General features: G+C 37.2%; 1 protein-coding gene across 3 annotated transcripts in view; it reads left to right on the top strand.

Annotated features, from left to right (window-relative positions):
• CTNND2 (catenin delta 2) overlaps positions 1-21131 on the top strand; it is a 1167765-nt gene that overhangs the window by 1087568 nt on the left and 59066 nt on the right. For all 3 annotated transcript variants that reach the window (XM_078153315.1, XM_078153314.1, XM_021004430.2), the window contains 2 exons: positions 8605-8815; positions 16991-17075. In XM_078153315.1, the coding sequence (XP_078009441.1) occupies positions 8605-8815; positions 16991-17075 (296 nt within the window). The remainder of the gene's footprint in view (positions 1-8604; positions 8816-16990; positions 17076-21131) is intronic.

Raw genomic sequence — 21131 nt, 5'->3', positions numbered from 1 at the left:
TTTGTCTGTCATGCTTGGTATTTAATCAAATTATTTAAATCCTCTTAAAATGTATCAAATGAGGTGCTGCGCTCATAGTCAATACTACTCAAAAATCAGTTTCTTATTCACAGAGGCACTTCACCAAAACTGCTAAAATTAGCTAAAGTTATTATTTTTATTTTTAGAATTATTTTTATACAAATGTATTTTAGACACATAGCTCAGCAAATTTCTTGTCCATATTACCATTTACTACTTTAATTCATCTTTCAACTTTTAGCATTGTGAGAATTTAACATTGAACTGGATGTTCAACTACTCAGTGAATTTCCCAGGATTCCTTTTTATAAGACCTCAGAGTTTTGAAAAAGGTGGTGTTGCTTTTTTTTTTTGCCTTCCATATTGATATCCTAGACTAGACTAGACCATTTAATTTTAGAGTAATATCCCTTTAGAGGAAGAGAGACTATATTCAGTAATCCTGTTTGGCATAATTCCATTTCACTTGGTTAGTGGGTGCTTAAATCTTCTTTGTGTCTGTACAGATAAGTACCACTAGTTCTTATTCTAATGTGAGTAAATAAACTCTGCTTATATGCAATATACACTTCTATTTTTGTTTAAAATTGCATATGTATTTATATAGATATAGATATAGATATAGATATAGATATAGATATAGATATAGATATAGATATAGATATAGATATAGATATAGATATAGATATAGATGTATGTGTGTATATATACATACAATATGGGTGACTAGATGACATAGTGGATAGAGTGCTGGGCCTGGAGTTAGGAAGACTCATCTTCCTAAGTCCAAATTTGGCCTCAGACACTTACTTATTCCGTGGGCAGGAGACCCTGGACAAGTCTTGTAACCCAGTTTAATTCAGTTTCCTCTTCTGGAAAAGGAAATGGCAAACCACTTCAATATCTTTGCCAAGAAAATGCCAAATGGGGTCACGAAGAATGGGACATAACTGAAAAACAACTGAATAATAATAAATGCATACTGTGTGTGCATATACACATACACACATACATACACACACATATATAAAACATATACATTATATGTATATTTGCATATGCGTATGAATACATAAGCAAGCCTTTCTTTTTAAGTAAGGAGCTAGTTGGTACAGTGGATAGTATGAACACCAGAGTTCAAGTCTTGCCTAAGAAACTTCCTAACTGTATGACCCCAATTCACTTAACCTTTCAGCCTCAATTTCCTCATCTGTAAAATGGGGGAAATAATAGCACCCACCTCCCGGAGTTGTTGTGAGAGTAAAATGAGATATTTGTAAATCACTTTGCCAACTTTGAACCTCTACATAAATGTTACCTATTATTAAATACACACACACATACGCATAGCTACAAAAAGAGGAGAAGCACAATGTAGTGGATAGCAGGCCAGGTTCAGAATCAGAAAGATCTGGATTCTGATCCTGCCTCTGATACATACTAGGAAATTAACAACTCTCAGTGGCCCCCGGCAAATCTTTAAGGCTCTAAGTTATAGATGAGCTGCCAATGTGTACCAGTGGAAGCAATTTCTACACTGGGAACCCTCCACACTGATGAAAATCATAAAAGTAGGACCCCCCTCAAAAAAAATAAAAGGTACAAAGAATTAAACATGAAAATTCATGATGTTGCTTCTCAAACTTGCCTTTCATACTTATTCTCCCCAGTATCTCAGTTTACTTCATTTCCTAGAAATTTCAATTATAGTAAATATAGAACTTCTCTTTGTACTTTTTGCTGATTGAACTAATTTTTGATCCATCTAAACATTTCAAAAGAATTGATATGGTATAACAATAAATACTTAATACCACAGGATAAAGTGCATGAATGTTGGCATGTTGTCAGAAATGAGGGGGAAGGGCATTAAGAAACTAACTTAATGGGATTATGCTAATATTGTCTCAGCCATTTTCCAATCTAAGTCTTCTATGAACTGTGTCAGTCTGGTTATTCCATTGTCTACATATGACACTCAGCTATATGTTTTCTCTCCTGTCTTTGTTAAAGGCTTTGAATACATTTGAGTAATGTATACATTTACCTTTCATCCTTCCCTGAAAAAATAAAAAGCCAAACAGAAAACCTGTGTCCAGCATCATGAAAATATAAAATAAACTTGCCACTGTAACCCATAAAAAGAAACTCTTATGCCTGAGCTTTAGCTTCTTTCAAAGAGCTCTGTTAGCTAGGTTTTCCTTATATTGCACCTACATTTGCATCTCTGAAATATTTACTCATTTTTCCTTGTTTTTCTTTCTGTCTTAAAGCAAAATATGTCTAATTTTTTCCTGTAAGACAGTTTTTCTAATTCTTCATCATCGTTATCATTATCATTTATTGATTTAGAAACTAATTTACCTTTAACCTCTGTTTACATATTTATATAAAAGAAATACTAAGCAGATATGTCCAATATAACGAAGATAACATTGAAAGAGATGTTCAGACAGATGAAATAGAGACACATATAAAATAAGGCCCCAGATTTCATGTTTATTCGCAAATTACTGGCGCCTATAAGCTATTCCCATTCATCATCCTACTTTTTAGCCAGAAAAACTCACAGACGTTCACATAATCTACCAGGAAACTTTAGCAAGTGTTTTGAACCTCCTCATCTTCTTCTCACACTGTCTCCTGCCTAATGTTATCTTCTCCCCTGGCAACAGCGGCCAAGGGGAAAAAAGACAAAAGGGAGCTTCTATCATCCAATTCCCTTATAACTCAAAACTGTCATCTTGAAGTAGATTGAGAGAATTGTGGAAGTGATAACATCTCCTCTGAGTATGCTGAGCCTCACAAAAAGAGGGTCTTGGCCAGAGTCACGTCTGATTTAATTAATGATAAGTAGATAAACCAAAGGGCTCAGTGGAGTCTCCCTGCCTCAAGTGTCTTCCCTAAACTCTTTTAAGTGGTGTCAGTGGAAAGAAACAGACTCCACTGAGGCCTTCAGCCAAGCTGTTTGTGTTTCCCCACTTCCTTGCCTATCATAGACTGAATGAGTCTCTTCAATCTCTCCCTTATCAGTGGTTTTGACATCAGCATCTCCTGTCAGATGCAGTATAGCTAAAATAGACTAGTTAAGCAAAGGCTTTGAATAAGGGCCAGAACTAAAAGAAGATAGTTCTGTGTCTTATTGCTGTCAGACCTGACTGGAGCAGCTATTCCAATTCTTGGAGCTCTCCCTTTCCAGCACCACCACCCCCTCCCAGACACACACACACACACACACACACACCCTGCCACATTAAGCAATATAGGATGCTATCTCATTAGGTATAAGATGTCAAATTTTAAAACAGCGGTTTAGGAGCTAACAAAATATGACTGAGAGAAAAAGAAAAACAGAGAGAAGTAACTTTGGCACTGCCCCAATTCCATTTAAAAAAATCTTAAAAAAAAAACCAACATTGCCTGTAGGTTGTCATTTGCTTAGTTCCATAACCAAATTGAAAGGACAGAATTAGAAGCTGGAGGTGGGAGGACACGACTGCAGTAAAGCTAGCTGAGCACCTAAGAGAGTGAATCTGTGATCTTGATAGAAGGAATGGTCTCGATGCTGGCAGATTTAGCCTGATGTGTTGAAAGGAGAAAGTCAGGAATAATAATATTGAATGTATTAATAATGCAATCAAAAGGCCATGTAGTTCTTAGCTCACATGACCTTTGACATGTACAATGACCTTACAATGCAGGCTCTGGCTGGTGTGGAGTATGTCTGAGTAAAAATAGTCTTGATGCTTGAAGTTCCTTTGTTAAGGAATAAGTGTTTAGTGGTTCAGTGACTAATACTAATGCTCAGTGGTACTAGATAGGGAATCAGGAGACCAGGATTTTAGTTCTTGCTCTGCCACTAGCTATGGATACTTAAACTCTCTTCATTTCTGTTTCCTCATCTGTAAAATGAACTAAATGATGCTTCTTAGATCCCTTTCAATTCTAAAACCGTGGCTGAATTTTTTACTGTGGATAGTTGATGTATGGTTACTTTTGATTCACTTTTTTTCTCGATTAAAACTGCAAGTGTGTCTTGAAAGAGATAACAGGAAATAAGACCAAATTACAGAACTTGCTGAGACAAAATCAAGATATAATAACACCAGAGTGATCACTCTTCTACTCAAAATGTTTCAATGGCTCCCTATTGCCTACCAAATAAAATTTATTCTCCTTAGCTTGACATTAAAGGTGCTCCACAGTCTGGTGACACCTTACCTTTACACCTTTACTATGTCCTTCCACTTTGCCCAGCCAAAATAAACAACTCACTTTTCACTAGGCTTTTCATCCTTCATGCTTGGAATGCCCTCTCTCTCTCTCTCTCTCTCTCTCTCTCTCTTTGTTTGTAGAAATCCTGTCCTTTAAAATCTAACTTGTATGTCTCCCTACCCAATAAACTACAGTGCTTCCTCATGGCTTCCAGGAACAAATATAAAATGCCCTGTTTGGCATTCGAATCCCTTCATACTCTAGCCCCTTCCTACCATTCCATATCTTATTTCCCAAAATATACTCAAGGCCAGTGACACTGACCTCCTGGCAGTTCCAGGAACAAGATAGTCCAGCTCCCCACTCTGGGGATTTTCTCTGGCTGTTCCCCATGCCTGGAAAGCTCTCCCTCCTCCATTCCACTTACTGACCTCCCTGGCATCTTTTAAGTCCCAACTAAAGTCCCTTCTTTGACTTGAAGCCTTCCCCAGCCGCTCTTGATTCTATTGCCTTCCCTCTGGTAATTACTTCCTGTTTATCCTCTATATAGCTTACTTTGTAATACATTTGTTTGCATGTTGTCTCTCCCTTTATATTGTAAGTTCCTGGAGGGTGAGGACTGTCTTTTGTCTCTTTTTGTATCCCCATTGCTTAGCACAGTGCCTTCCTGGCACACAGTAAACACTGAAGAAATAGTGAGTGATTGATTGAGATGTCACCTCCTTGAAGTCTTTCCCTGATGATCCCCCAGTTGGAAGTAACCTCACATCACTCTCTTCATCCCTTTTATGCCTTTACTACTTTCTGATATGTTTTATAGAATTAGTGTATGTGCCCCGTCTCCTCTACTGCACTGTAAGAATCTTGAAAACAGGGAACCTGCTATATTGTCTCCCCACTGGAATAAAAGCTCCTTGAGATTATGTATTATCATGTATGTATTATGTGTTTCATGTATTATCATTTTATTCCCAGTGCCTAGCACAGAGCCTGGCACCTGGTAGATGTATACTTTCAAATGCTTTTTGATGACCAGACTTTTGATTATTTCATCTGTTATACCCCAATACCTAGCCCAAGTGCCCTGTACAAATAAAGTCAATAAATGTGATTTGAATCAGATTTGTTAAATGGTCAGTGTTTCCTGTGTATTAATGACCAAAGAATATATCACTTAACGGCCAGCCTGCCCTCTGTACTAACTTATCGAGGCTGGGCCTCTTAAATACCAGGTAGAATCTCTTACCAGAATTATATTCGAAGTCATTCCAGCTTGGCAGAAGCTGCCAAAGCTGTTGTGCCTCTGGCACTTCCTTCAAGAACCCAGCAGGACAAGACAGGACACACATGTACAAGTAGCTTAACATGCTGGGGAACACTGTTCTGTTTTGTAATGAACAAGTAAATGTGACAAATTATGAGAGATGCTCTTATTTACAAATATTTTATGTGGATTCTGTTGTTGCTTTTTTAAAGTATCCAAACAACATTACTGTTTAATTTTTAACCAACAGTGAGACCCTAAATGTTTCATATGATAACCCATTAAGCTTGTGAAGCCCCTTCATATTCTCATTGTGCCTCACAACACTGTGAGGTCAGGAAGTATTATTATTCCCATTTTGATGAGGAAGACACTGAGTCTGAAAAAGGTTAAATTTCTTGTTCAAGGCACGCCCAGCCAATAAGTGGCAGAGCCAGGTCTTGAAACCAGGTCCTAACTCCAGGTCCAGTGGACTTTCTACCCAACAGGTCTCTGAAATATATAAAGAGATTATTGTATAATGTCTTTGTAAACTGCAATTGTAAAATTTCTTTAATATACTTAACCTCTCCTTTCTATTCCTGTTATGATTGGTTTTCATAAGAATCTATTTATGAGGGATAGATTCAGTGGGGTAAAGAACTAGCCTACAGAGGATCTGAGTTTTAATGCTACCTCCAATATTTAATAGCCATGTGACCTTGGGCATGTCCCTGAGCTTTCATTTCCTCACCTGTTAAATGAGGCCTAGATGACCTCTGAGGTCTCTTCCATTTCTAGTTTTATCCCATGATTCTGTGTATTTTCTCTGAGAAGTGCTACAGAGGCAGCCAGGCCATTCAGGGGATAGAGAACTGCGGACTGGATTTAGAAAGATGCAAATTCTAATCCTGCCTCAGACACTTACTAGCTGAATGACTCAGGGCAAGTCATAACCTCTGTTTGTTCCAGTTTCCTCATCTGTAAAATTACTATAATAATGAACCCTACCTCCCTGGGTTATTGTAAGGATCAAATGAGATAATAATTGTAAAGGGCTAAGCACAGTGGGTGGCACATAGCAGGTACTACATAACTATTACTATTATTACATAGCGATAATAAATTATATAATTACATAATTAATTACATAATAACATACTATTATTACATAGGCCAAAATTATGGAGTAGATAAGTGCTTCCAGACTCCTCCCTTACCTTTATTCAAACTGGGAACCTAACAGCACATATTTATACAGTTTGTTGAGATTTATAAAACATTCCTTACAACAGCCATGTGATGAAGGTAGAACAGATATTATTATTTTCATTTTACAGATGAGAAAACACAGGCTCTGAAGAGTTTAGATGACTTACCAATAATTACATAGCTAATCATTTGTCAGGTCCAAACTCAGAGCTCCTGATTCCGAATCTCTTCAAAAGATCACCCTGCCCTCCTTCCTCCTTTTTAATGATGTTTTTCATGGGACTTTGACCCCTCTTGTGATTCCCTGGTCTCCAGGGCCTCCAGGCACCAAACTGAAGCCTGCTTTCCCATAGTCTGCTTCCTTTCCCATGCAATCCTCTCCATTTTCACCTGTCCTTGCTAAGTAATTGGCAAAATAATCCAACTACATAATCCTACCTGGAATGCTAATGGCTAATGATTAATGTTTTTGGTAATTTGATAGCATTTTTATTATTTGAACCAGGACCTAATGGTAGGCTAATGGAAGAGATGTTTTTGAGCATAGATATCTCTCATATCACTCCATGTCATTGTATACTCATTCTGTCTTCATGCTACTTTAGCTTTGGCTACAAACAAATTGTGTATCCCTTAAATCTTCTTCATTCTGGGCTAGTATATGTCACATAGGAAATAGGAAGCACTCAAAAATCTGTCAGTCTCTTGGATGATTTCCCAAATACTTTTTTTAATGGCTTTTGGCATTAGCTCAAAACTGTTCTGTCTCTCTCTACTACCTGAAGGATTAAAGTAACTTTTAAAAAATAGTGACATTATCTGCTGACCAAAAGACCATAGCAACGGTTTTCTGAGAAGTACTGATCTTACTTGTGAAGTGACGAAAGGGAAAAGAATGGGGCTACGGCAGGAATGGCCAGTCCATAGACCTACAGCCTCCTATCACATTTATAAGCTTTATGTGACGCCTTAAAGAGAAAAGAAAAAAATACTATACGAAATACATTGATGCTGCCATATAAAACAATAGAACATCATTTTAAAAGCCTAAAATAATATCATTAACCTCACAAAGATATGTGATAGCCCTATTGATTTTTTTATCTTGAATCCCTCACCATGCTTAAATAACTAATAAATGTTTGTTAAATTGTTTTATTCATCAATGAGATAGATGTTAAAATGTTGAAAACAAAATAATTCCATCCCTTTGTTGAAACCACTGATAAATTTTGACCTACTCTTCTTAGTCACGTAAGCCATTCTTGATATAAAACAGTATAATTGTATTCTTGGAAAGTGCAAGATTTACATCAGTCATTAATCTGAAATAATATTTGCAAAATGAGATAACTGTAAAAAACTTAGCAGAGTGAATGGCACATAACAGGTGCTTAATAAATGCCTACTCCCTTTCTTCTCCATCCTACTAGGAGTTCCTCAAAAGAAAACAATAGCTAAAACATTTGTGATTGTCCACTTGTTTATCTTTGACTTCAAGCTTCAAAGCCCTTGTTTTATCCTAAAGGTCTCCCTAGGGGATGTGCCACTTTTTTTTGGTCTTGCTTTGTTTAGATGATGGTCTCTTTGTAATCACTCAGTTCCCTTTCTACATCTCTTTCAGAAAAGGTACTGAGGCATAAAATAATAGGAACAAAGTCAGTTTGAAAATAAAAAACTGGTATATATGAGTATGTTTCACTCTCCTCTGATTTTTTTTCTTTTAAAGTTGTAGCTCTCCCTTACATAAGAAAACCTTCCTTTTTACGCGATCAAAAATAATGCTATGATGTGAAACTTACAAAATATCTTTGGCCTTCTGTGTTTTCTTAGGCTTGCCTCTACCAACCTCAACCACTACCATTTTTCTTCTGGCTTCAATTCAACCTCTTCCCTCCTTTTCTTTCCCAAAGGCAAGTATGCCATGAGAGACCTGGTCCATCGGCTTCCGGGAGGAAACAACAGCAACAGCTCAGCCAGCAAGGCCATGTCTGATGACACGGTTACTGCCATCTGTTGTACTCTGCACGAAGTGATAACTAAGAACATGGAGAATGCCAAGGCCTTACGGGATGCTGGAGGCATTGAGAAGTTGGTTGGCATCTCCAAGAGTAAGGGAGACAAGTAAGTTATCAAGTTGCTTCACACTTTTGGGTCTTCTTAAAATAAATATTATTGATGTCAAATAAGTACACCTTGTCTCAGCTACTTATGAGATGCATTATTTAACCTAATTGTAAATCATTTGCTTAATTAACCTTGCTAGTTAAAAGGAGAGAAACAAGAAAGACTTTCATTATTCATGCCCAATAATAAAGCAAAACTGCTTAGTAATTAAGATTTGAAAAAATAATTCATGTCTGTTTCATAAGCTTCTGGCCCAAACCAAGCCATCAGAAAGATTCTTGTAGGGAAACATTAACAGAATAGCTTATAGAATCAGAGCTATCAAGCTGGGAGAGATCTTAGAGATCCTCAAGTCCAACCTCCTCATTTTACAGATGAAGAAAATGAGGCCCAGACAGGTTAAGGGATGTGCCCAGGTTTATAAATTTAGTAAGTATCTAAGGCAAGATCTGAACCCAGATTTTCCTAATTCCAAGTCCAGTGCCCTATTCACAATACTACAATGCTTCTCAATGAGGTAACCCTAGAAATGCCATCAATATTGAAGCAATGGCTTGTTCAATTTTTTTGCTTGTAATAGGTTCAATCCAATCTAGTCCAATAAACATTTATTAAACATTTATTATGCACCTGGTACTGTGCTAAGTGCTAGGGATACAAATAATAAAAGGAAAGTCACTGCCCTGGAGGAGCTAACAATCAAGAGGGAGACAGCACACAAAGGTAAGCAGGAAAGGGGAGGGGAAGACAGGACATAAAGAAAGACATTGGGAGGAATTTGGTACCCTGCCCTCCAGCCTTCCAATCAGAGGGGAAAGTTGACTGAGAAAGGTGGTGTCAATCAGGGCATAAGTTAGCAGCATGGTAGTGAGTTTGGAAGTGATCCTGGGAGGGCATCTTATTCCATAGAGATGAGGTCAGGCAGGAAAGCAGATTCAAAGTGGTGAAATAGTAACAGAAAATGACGTTAAGTAAGATCAGCTGTAGGGTATTAGCTTCATGTATTTTGATGATGGCATAAGCTATTGATTAAATGAACAAATGGTGAAACAAATGATTATTATTCTAACACATAAATTTCAATGTCATCTAACATCAAGTAATAAGCAACTAGATGGCACAGTGAATAGAATGCCAGGCTTGGAGTGAGGAAGACCCAAGTTCAAATCTGGCCTCAGACACTTACTAGTTGTGTGAGCCTGGGCAAGCACTTAGCCCTGTTTGCCTCAGTTTCCTCATTTGTAAAATGAGCTGGAGAAGGAAATAGAAAACCACTCCAGTATATTTGCCAAGAAAAACCCCAAATGGGGTCATGAAGAATCAGATGTGACTGAACAACAACATCATAAATTAAATTGTTTTAAGAATAAATGATAATTTTTTTCCTGTTCAGATCTCTGATTTTTCATCTCTGTGGGGGAATTGCTTTTATGAAAATTTCCTCTACCCATTAGAAACTTAGTTGTAACTTATAGTCTTTGAGAGTTTTCTGGGGCACTTAGAGGTAAAGTAACTTTCACATGCTCATGTAGCAAGGATATCTCAGAAGTAAAAGTTGGACAAAAGTCTTTCTTATTGCAAGACTAGTACTTTATACCATTATGCCATACTGCCTTTCATTAATTCATCTGTTAATTAAAAAAAAGGATTAAAAGATTGAAAATGAACATTTCTCCCCAAGATTTTATCGTGTCATCCAATCCTAAGCAAAAACAATAATCATCATTATTATTATTAAATACCTGTCCTATATAAGGGTTCAAGTCTGACCTGTGATGCGCATTGTCTGTGTTAGCTTAGGCAAGTTACCTAGCCTCTCCATGTTCTAGGCAGCTCTTTTAAGTTTCCAGGAAGATAATGACATATTGATAAAGATTTGTCACCTATAGATTCCCTATACCAAGGAAATCACAGCTCTAGTACCTACTCCTATTCCTTTATGTAACATACCAGTTACATAATATAGAGAATAGAAAGAGAAAAAAATCAAACAACCCCTGTCTTCAGAGAGGTTAGAATCTTAATTTATTACATTCTAATTAATTATCAAATTTAAGAAAACTTTATCTACAGTAAATGGCTGAAAGGAGTAAGACTTTTTCCCATCAGAGGAAATAGTTCCATAATTTTCCTTCTTGCTAGAAAGTATCATTCACGTTTAGAAACACAAGGTTAATTTTTTTTCTTTCTTTTTGACTAAAGTCTCTTGAGTTCTGTGCTATGGGATTTCTTGCTGCATTATAATTGCATTTAATGTTAGTGTAAATACTGTTGTGTGAGGTTTTTTTAGAATCTCTATTTAGAGACCTTGAGACCTTCAAGCATGGTCACCCATCAATCCAATATTATGATTCAATTTTTTTTCCTCTTAAGTAGAGAAGCCCCATTAAGCCCTGATGTAATAACGCCACCGGGGAGATTGCTTGCTTAAGCTGTAGCCTGCAATATTACATTCGGTATGAAACGGGCCTCAGCATCAGGAGAAAAACAGTTTTCTTCTGTGAATGACATCAGAAGCACTTAAAAAGTCTCAAGCCTAACTGCTTTGAGTGCTGAGAAGTCATCTCAGTGTGTTTCTCTGCTGCTTAAGCAGGAAAATCACAGTGAAACATATGCTCATAAAAACATGCTGACACATCTATACATATTCATAAGCACAGAGATCAATATGCTTCAGTGAGAGGTGTTGGGAGAGCCTGGAAGCTCACTTGCCTCTTTAGAGCTTGGATGTCTATGCTTAGCCTACATTCTAATGCAACAGTCTCAGAATAATAACCAGAAAGCCTGAAAGAAGAGATCCACTTGCCTTTGAAGTTATCTCGATAACAAAATAAAATTATCTGGTGAAGTTAATCAAGATTAGAGAACAACATCGGGGCAATATGAAGAGCATGAGATTGGGCCAGCTAGGTGGTGCAGTGGATAGATCACCAGCCCTGAAGTCAGGAGGACCTGAGTTCAAATCTGGCCTCAGACCAAACACTTCACATCTACTAACTGTGTGACTCTGGGCAAGTCACTTAACCCCAATTGCCTAAAACAAACAAACAAACAAACAAAGAACATGAGATTTAAAGTCATCAATCTCAGTTTGAATTCTGGTTCCAACACTTCCTGTTCGAACTTGGAGGGTGGAGGAGGCACTCTACCTCCCTGGTCCTCAGTTTCCTCATCAGTAATTTAAGAGGTTTGAATTATACTGACTGTTAAGGTCACCACTTCTGGTTCTAAATGTTATTATTGATAGAATTGTCTTTTCATATTAACAATCCAAGAAACTCTTCTCTGACTCAATTTTTTTCTTTTTTGGTGAGGTAGTCAGGGTTAAGTGACTTGCTCATGGTACCACAGCTAGTAAATGTCAAGTGTCTGAGGCCGGATTTGAACTCAGGTCCTCCCGACTCCAAGGCCGGAGCTCTATCCACTGCACCACCTAGCTGCCCCCTCAGATCTTAAATGATAATGTGAAAGCCCTGTCTCCTTCTGATAGCCAGACATTTTGGCCGGGTCAGATGCTTTATTCAAGCTTTGTTATCCAATAATAGGAGTTCAGTGGCATTGCTGAAAAGAGTCTATGTTTAGGATGTACAGCAAGTGGAGAACTGAGCCTTATCAAGCACCACACAATACAGTTCAGTTCAGTTCTGTGCTACAACTCAACATGGCTGCAGAGCACTATGCTAGAGGGAATCCAGAATTTAAATACGACATGCTCTTTGTCCTTATGAAGCTTATAATCTAAAGGAAGCAAATAACGCATACACAAAGATAACTAATGCAAAGTAATGATCTAGCACTTTTTAAATCTTTCATAGTCTTGCTTCATTTTCTTTTCAAACTGAATCCAGAATTCTCCCCTTCATTCACTTCCCAGTCCAATTGGCCTATTTGCCCTTCTTCACGCCATTTCCCCTATGCCTTTGCATAGACGGTACCACATGCCTAGAATGCTCTCCCTTGTCACTACTGCCTCTAGAAACCCCTACCTCCCTTAAAGGTTCCACTTGAGCCACCTACTACAAAATGCCTGTCCAGAGTCTCCCAGTTCTACTCCCTCCATCCCCTGGAAATGATACTGTATATATTTTTATATTTGCTTATATATGTATATATTCTTCCTCCCCCAGGAGGGGGAATGAGGCTATAATCCTCTTGAAAATAGGAGCCGTTTTTTGTCTTTGCATCCCCTAGCATAGTACTTGACACATATTAGGTGACTAATAAATACTTTTAAAATTGAATCAAATACATGCTAAGTGGATTAGAAAGCTTTAAGCATTATGCTCTGTGAAATTTAAATGGGCCAAGATCAGGAAAGAGAGGATCAGGAAAGACTTTATAGAAGAGCTGGTATTCTCACTAAGTAGCCAACCTCATCAGTTCTTCAATTCATACTGCCTTTTTTTTCTTGGTTGAAAACAAATATTTATACCCCCAATATAATTCATGATAATTTCTTCATCTCTCATGGTCCTTCAATACTAATCAAATGGTCAATTCTCTTCACTGGTCTGAAAAATCTGAACCAGAAAAGTTACCCTGTATTTCTTTATCAGAACATCATACCCAATTGCATTGTGACCACAGATGCCAATGTTTCCACATATCCTTTTAGCATACATTTTTGTGTCATAAGAATTCTTTATTGAAAATGGAATTTTAAAATGAAGTATAGCTTGAAAATTGAGTTCAGCCTTGTAAATTTATAAAATGCTTATAAATCTACCCCCCTAAATTTGTTCTTGGAAAATTATTACCTGAAATGGAATTAACTCTAATTTGATTCTTCCTTTAAAAAATTACAGGGCAATCATTTATAAAAGTGTGTCAGAGTCTTCCATTTCCCATATATTGGAGTAAGATTATTATTATTCATTTTGCAATTCCATTAGGTTTCTGTTTATTGTTTCATTTACAAATGTATAAGAAGACCCAAGACATTAACACTGAAAAATAAAGGCTTTATCCACACGATCACCAGCTGGGTCTAGTGATTATCATTGATTAGGTCCCTGTAGGCCATCATAACTTTTGAAGACAAATGATAGAGATAAATATTGAATGGACCCCTGCTAATGACAGAGGTGCCTAAACCAGCCACAAAACATGGGAGCTACTGGTTTTTTTCCAGTCAGATTAGTTAGGCTGCATTCATCCAGGTCATCTAGCCATCATGTCAGCTCTGGCCATTAGGAACCATCTTAGAGTCACTATTTTGAGGTCTTTATAACTTTATTTACGGTATTCATTTCATGTTGCTCTGAAAACTCATCATTGACATTCTGTCTTGTCCATCTGTTTCATAAATTCATTTGTATTTGCACTTTTAACTCTCCCATAGGAAATAAATGTTGACTGTATGACTGCAACTTGCCATTAGGCAGAAATGCTATTCACAGTCTCATGATTATTGTCAGAAAAGAGTTGTGGATTGGAATTTCTATTATAATCACTTGTCATAGTAGAAATAATCAATATGAAGTAGTTGAAATACTTCAAAAAGAAGTTGCTATAGCATTAGTCTGGTGTTTCAAAAATAAAGACTAGCAAGAAAGCAGAGACATTTTAACCTTCAAAAGTTGTGATAATACTGTGATTTATTGTCATTTAAATGGGCAGGCTTCAGTTTATTAGTCATTGCCTATTCACAGTCTCTTTCATTTTGTCATTGTCCAGAGAAGAAATTACACTGAAAAGATTTTTTACATACTAAATTGTTTCCCATTCTAGTTCTTGCTACTTATATATTTCTACGGATGTAGCTGTAGTGATTTCCTATTTTTAGGGACAAACAGCTAGGTGAGACACGCAAATAACTATAAACGTCTATGTTTGTTGATTATACAAATGAGAAAATATTCACAGTCAACAAAGAAACATTAAGTGAAATTATTTATATCAGCAAAAAGATTAAAAGCTATTCTTAAATCATGGTAATTCAGTATTACATATAAAGCACGATACTTGTAATAACTTTGGATGTAATTGTAACGTAATAACTTTCTATGCCATTAACCAACCTTTTCAGTGAAAGGCGATGTATAAATTAAATCGCTATAATAGAATATCCATTCTTTCACGGAAACATTTCGAGAACTCATGAGAACTAAAATATGTATGTTGGTATATGGCAGACGGGCAAACAATGAGCTTTTATTAAATGCTTACGAAGTGTCAGGCACTGTGCTAAGTACTAGGAATAAAAATACAAGCAAAAAGAAAAGAAAAGAAAGATTATCCCTGCCCTTAAGGAGTTTATAACTTAATAAAGGAAGACAACACGAAAAAGGAAGCTGAAAAGCAGAGGAAAGGGGAAGGAGAAATGGAAGTAAGGGACGGTGGTGATGCCGGAAAAATAGAAGCAGTGCTAGGCAGAGAATGAAGGATGGTCATTCTGGGCCCATCCCTAAAATGGAGACTCCAGAAGAAATTCTCTAGTGTGAGGAGTGAAAGGATATTCCAGAGTGAGAAGGCCCTGGGTGGTGAGGAAGCTCTAGAGAGAGAAGGCGCCAGGCATAATGGAGTACTCCAGAGAGTCAAAAGCAGAGAATACAAATACAAATATAGGACTATGTCAATGTGCATACACATATGTGCATATGTGTATCTATGCACATATACATATATGTGTACATGTGTATACACATTAATGCTTTGGCATTGGAAAGAGTGCTGTGTTTTGAATCTAAGTATATGGGTTCAAATTTTGGTTTTGTTATTTACTGCTTCTATGACTTTCGGCAAATCCCTTAATTTCTTGATCTCACTTTCCTTAACTATAAAAAATCCAAGATGGGAAGGAAATGGCGCTTAATAAATGTTTATTGATTGATTGATTGATTGGTACAATTTGGTCTGGGTGACTTACTTCAAATATATCCATCCCCAAATCTATAATCCTGTGATCTGCTACTTCGAGGATCCATGATTTTATCAGTGTAATTACTTCCTCCACTAATAACAGATAAAACATCTAAGACTGGGTAGATAACCTTCTAGAACTGATGTGGCCAATAAATAAATAAATGACACCCCAAAATCACCCTGATGATGAGTCTCACCTAGGCTGGTCCTTGGTGACAGGTGCACAGACTACAACGGAGCCTTATGCTCAAGCCTCCCCAGCTTGGTAGACCCTTCCAGTCTTCACTTTGTTGGCATAGATTTATCAAGGAGGGATGATCTTTCAATTGGTATGTATCATTAATGATCTGCATTGGCAGAGTCTCTGCAGTGGGCAGTTTCCTAACCATATCTGTGTGTGCATGTGTACATATAAACACACATATATTCATAGCCAGAATTTCTTTTAAACGTGCTTGCTGTATAACCCCAGTAGATTTCTAAGCGTACCAAACTTGAATTGTTTTATTAACATAATAGGTAAAATTGTTATTAATAGGTACTACCTACACACCCACCCACACTAGTTAATCTTGTAGAGGGCTTATTTCCAAAGTCTGCTCTGAGCCCAAGCCCAATCCCTCAGTGTGAGACATAGATGAGCCCTACAAATCTTTAGTGAGCCTGCTGTACCCCAACCTCAAGGAGACAAAAATGAACATCCTTCTCTTCTTATACATGTGACAAACACCACTGCCAAAAAATGCCTGTTCCGTCTCTTCAGTAGACTTCTATTCCACTGATGATTAAATTTCTACCATGTTTCTGTACTTATTGTATTTCTACTGTATTCTACTGCATTTTCTTTATATTTTCAACAAAAAAAAAGGTAAACTCCTTCCTTCCCACTTACAAATAGATCCCCTTGGTCAGTCCTTTCCAATAGTCAGACTTGATGTTTTTCAGTGAAGAATACCACAACCTGTTCAGTTGTTCTTAAGATAGACTGGTACAGTGGGAAACAGGGAAGACCTGAGTTTGAGTCTTGAGTGCTACATAAGAGTGCTGAGATCCTCACCAAAGTCACTTTGCATTTAAACTTCAGTTTCTTTATCTTTAAAACAAGCATGATAATAATAGTTATACTGCCTATTTCACTGGTTTATAGTGAGATTGCTTGCAGAAAACGTACTTTGTAAACCTTAAACCAAGGTGAAAACAGAAACAGAAAAATTGCAAACGTTTTTAAAATTTCATGACAAATCTGGCTGAGTTGTGCCCTGGGTACAAGGCTCACTGTCTTTCTTCGCTCTCTCCTTTCTGCATCAGACATTCTCCAAAAGTGGTAAAGGCAGCATCTCAGGTCCTCAACAGCATGTGGCAGTACAGAGATCTGAGGAGTCTCTACAAAAAGGTAAGGCTTCTTTGATTTTCTATGTGGCTGAGGTACATATTGGCATCAAGACAAATGGGAGAATGGTTATTTATATGGTGGCTGGCACCTGTTGACCAGAAGGCATCTAGCCACTTTGTCCAAAATACAGCCAAGCGTCTGAAAGAAAGAGAGCCAAAAGAAGTGTCACAAAGTCCATGAATTGGAGTTCATGAGCTTTATTCATAAGAGCCTTCAGCCCTCTGTCAGTCAATAAATCCACAAGGATTTATTAAGTGACAAACGCTGTAGCTCAGGGATATAATTGGTCTTACTTTTACACACTTTTCTAAAAAGCTTGATTATCTGATTTCTCAAGACATAGTAGATTAGAAGTGGCAAATAATATTGGAAATTGGGGTGGGCAGGGGAGGGAGTGGGGAGGAGTGGCTGTGAGTAGCCACACTGACAGCTGCAGAGCATTTTTTTTTCAAACATTCAACCAGGAGTCAGTAAAACTGTAGGGATTGTTTCCATTTTTATCTTTTTATCCCTAGCACCTGACACAATACCTGCCACATAGCCACTTAATGAATGCTTATTGATTGATTGAGTTGGATTTGAATTCAGTACTTATTAACTGTAACCATAGGCTAGTCATATGACCTCCCTGACCCTCAGTTTCTTCATCTGTAAAATTGGGATGATACTTACACTACCTACCTCACAAGGCTGTTAAGGGAAAAACACTTTGTAAACTTTAAAACACTATGTAAATGTGAGTTACTGTTATTTGGGAAAGATGGGAGGAAACTAAAATAATTTTTTAAAGAGATAAGAATTTAAGAAGAGGATTTTCTGACTATTTTAGCATAAGTTTAAGCTGTTACACCTCAAAAATCTTTCAGGACATCACTGTATTAGAATGTAATTGGTGTTCATAATGATGACCCCAAACATCACAAATAAAAAAAGGTTGAATTGTGCCCTTCATGTTCTGTTTAAGAAGGCAGAAATGTGGAGTACACTGTAAAAAGGCTTTCATCCAAAATGGTTAGAATACAAATTTTGGCACTTCAAGATTAAATTTTAGCCATTTTGAACCATTCATGTTGAAAACTCTTTCCCTAAAAATACCAGTTCAAAGAAGTCTAATTGTCTTATAACTATTTTTTTTAAATACATCAACAGTGTCCACTTTAAAATGTTTTGAAGAGATTGTCAAATAATTCTGAAGGCAATTAAAGACAAATACTTAGCAATCCTGAGTAAAGTTGAGCTCTCAAAAGTGAATATATAAAATCATTTATGTGATGATGGGTTGATGTGCTGAATTGTCTCAGTCCTGTAGTAGGACATTTTCCATCTGGCTACAGAGGGTGTAAATGGAGTAGTGTCATGGATCTCCATCAGTATCTGCCACTACCGTACATGTCCCTACACATGTGCCACGACCATTATAATCTCTGTTGTCCTCAGTATGAAGAATAGCAAAAATCACCATCACTGGTTAGGCCTTGATGCATTGTAGGAGCCTAACTGTGCAGTGGGAAATGGGATTGAGCAGGAAGCTAAGGGCCTAGGAAATGATACCCATTTTGCTGAAGGGAAAATCTCTCCTATTCTAGGCCAATAGGAATGAGAAAATTTAATAAGTTGCTTTAGCAAGTTATCCAATCTGCTTTTAAATTTCCCCAAGGTCTCTTACTATTTCCCTTAAGACATTCAAATAGTTCTCAAAATTTAACCTATATAATTCTTTTTCTTAAGATTATCTCTTTAACCCTACTAGAAGAAATTGGTTTAAATCGAAACAGGATGGATTTAAATTAAATGTTTAGGAGAGCATTCTAGAGCATTAGATGCGAGAATAAATTACTGAGCTTCTAAAAATCTCTTCCCTCGATATTTGAAGGTTAGCCTAGGTCCACCATTTATTGAAGTAGTTTGGATGTAGTCATACCTAAAGACAAGGAGAGACTTCTCTTGCCTGTTCCTTGGAATCAGGTCTCTACATTTCATTCTTTTATCACTCAGCACCCATTTAATGAGTATCTAATATGTTAGATTCTATAGAACAGAGGTGCCAAACATATAGAACATGAGCCACATGCACCCCACAACACTCAGTGCAACCTAAACCACATTAAAATGTAACTGAGAAATATTTAACAAAAAAATTTTAAAATACAATAAAACAGAAATAATATTATATTTTAAAACTAAATCAATATGTAGCCCACAGGGATCCTTATATATGGTTTAGTGGCCCCTGTTTATAATTGAGTTTGACTCCATTGCTATGGAAGATAGAAAGATGGGTCTTAGCTTTTATGCTTGAAGAATCAGTATGGTACAGTGTAATCAGCAGTGAACTGGCTCTGTAGAATTCTGTGAACTCTGACTCTATAAAGTCAGAGAATCTAGATCCGGATCCAACTTCTCCTGTTTCTTATGAACTCAGGCAATTCATTTTATCTCTGGAGCCTTGGTTTCTTCAGTTGTAAAATGAGTGGGTTGGACTAGTTAATTGTCAATAAACATTTATTAAGCATTTACTAGAGCCAGGCATTGTGTTAAGTGCTGGGAGGAGATACACAAATGAAAAGAAAGACAATCCCAACCCTAAGGAGTTTACAATCTAAAGAGGGAAGACAGCCCATAAAAGGAAACTGAGAAGTAAGAGAGAGAGGAGAGAAGGGATCCCACACCGAGAGAAGTCCAAAAGCAGTATACCTGGTGGAAAATGGGGAGAAGGCTGCGCTGGGCCCCCTCTTTAAAGGGAGGCCCTGGAACCCATGGTCCTGCCCTCTAATCACAGGGTCTAATCAGAGGGGCAAGAGTACAGATGAGATGTGAGTGCCAAGGTAAGGCTTATTCAATCTTGCAGGATAATGAGATTTCCCAATGATGAGTTTCCTGGGGCAGGAAAGTGTGGTGAAGAAGTTCAAAAGCAGAGTAGCTGGTGGGGAATGGGAGGGACCAGATGACATCTGAGGTTGTTTTCATCTGTCTTCTAGCGCTGGAGAACTCTGAGTCTGTTTTCTCTCAGACTGTAAATTTATTTTCAACTTGAACTCTTAAAATTCCCTCCCTTCTCTCAACTTCTAGATATCAAATGAAATCTCTAATAGTTGTCTTTATATAGCACTTAATACAGTACTACATTTAACTAAAGTCTTCAAAAGTACCTTTTAATGATGATGATGATGATGATGATGATGGCAGACCATGAATATAAAAATAGGCCTCAAGTTCCCATAGAGACCTCTTTAGCCCTGCAATTGTTTCAACTGTTGTAGATGGATCTGAGTTATTTTTAACCTTCTGCATAAATATTCAATTGTATAGATTACAGAGGAGAAAGAATGGAGCAAGCATTTTTTAAGTGCCTATTAGGTCTTAGACAATGTGCAAAGAGTTTTTTTTTAAATAAATAGCTCATTTGATCCTTACAACAACCCAATTAATATCCCCTTTTACAGAAGAGGAAACTGAGGCAGAAAGCGGTTAAGTGACTTGCCCACAGGGTCACAGGGCTAGTAAGTATATGAGGCCATATTTCAACTTCCTGACTACAGGCATAACATTCAAGCACCATCTAGATTACAGACAGGAATTTTATAAGCTATCCACGTAGTTTTATATCTTTACCTAAATACCTGATTTCTTTCACCTCTTCCCTTATATCATCACCCTTTTAGCTTGCTGAGCGTTCCTTCACAACATCTTGACCAATAGAGTTTTATGTTTCTCATAATGATGATGTACCAAACAAGAGCAAAGTAGTAAAAGTAGAGACTCTATTACTGGGTGGGTATGAGCTGGCTGTGGTTTAATGTAGTTTCTACTTGTGAGTAGCTCAAAGGTAAACCAGATTAATTTGTTTCTGGGATGAATAAATATGTGGGTCTTCTTTTTAAAAACAAGACATACAAGATAATTCAGAAGAGAGGAAACAAGATGAAAATGTCAGTAGCTAAGAAGGAATGGAAAAATTGGATTACTACAAACGAAATGAGGGGGCAATAGAGGGAGATAAACAATTTATACCTTGTTTGCTATCTGGTGTCACTCAATAAGTTCTGTAAATTTTTT

The sequence above is a fragment of the Phascolarctos cinereus genome, unplaced genomic scaffold (assembly GCF_003287225.1).
Source record: "Phascolarctos cinereus isolate Bilbo 61053 unplaced genomic scaffold, phaCin_HiC Scaffold_4;HRSCAF=312, whole genome shotgun sequence".
NCBI classification, from domain to species: domain Eukaryota; kingdom Metazoa; phylum Chordata; class Mammalia; order Diprotodontia; family Phascolarctidae; genus Phascolarctos; species Phascolarctos cinereus.
Note: the sequence above shows the minus strand (reverse complement) of the source record. Positions and strands in the feature narration are given on the sequence as shown.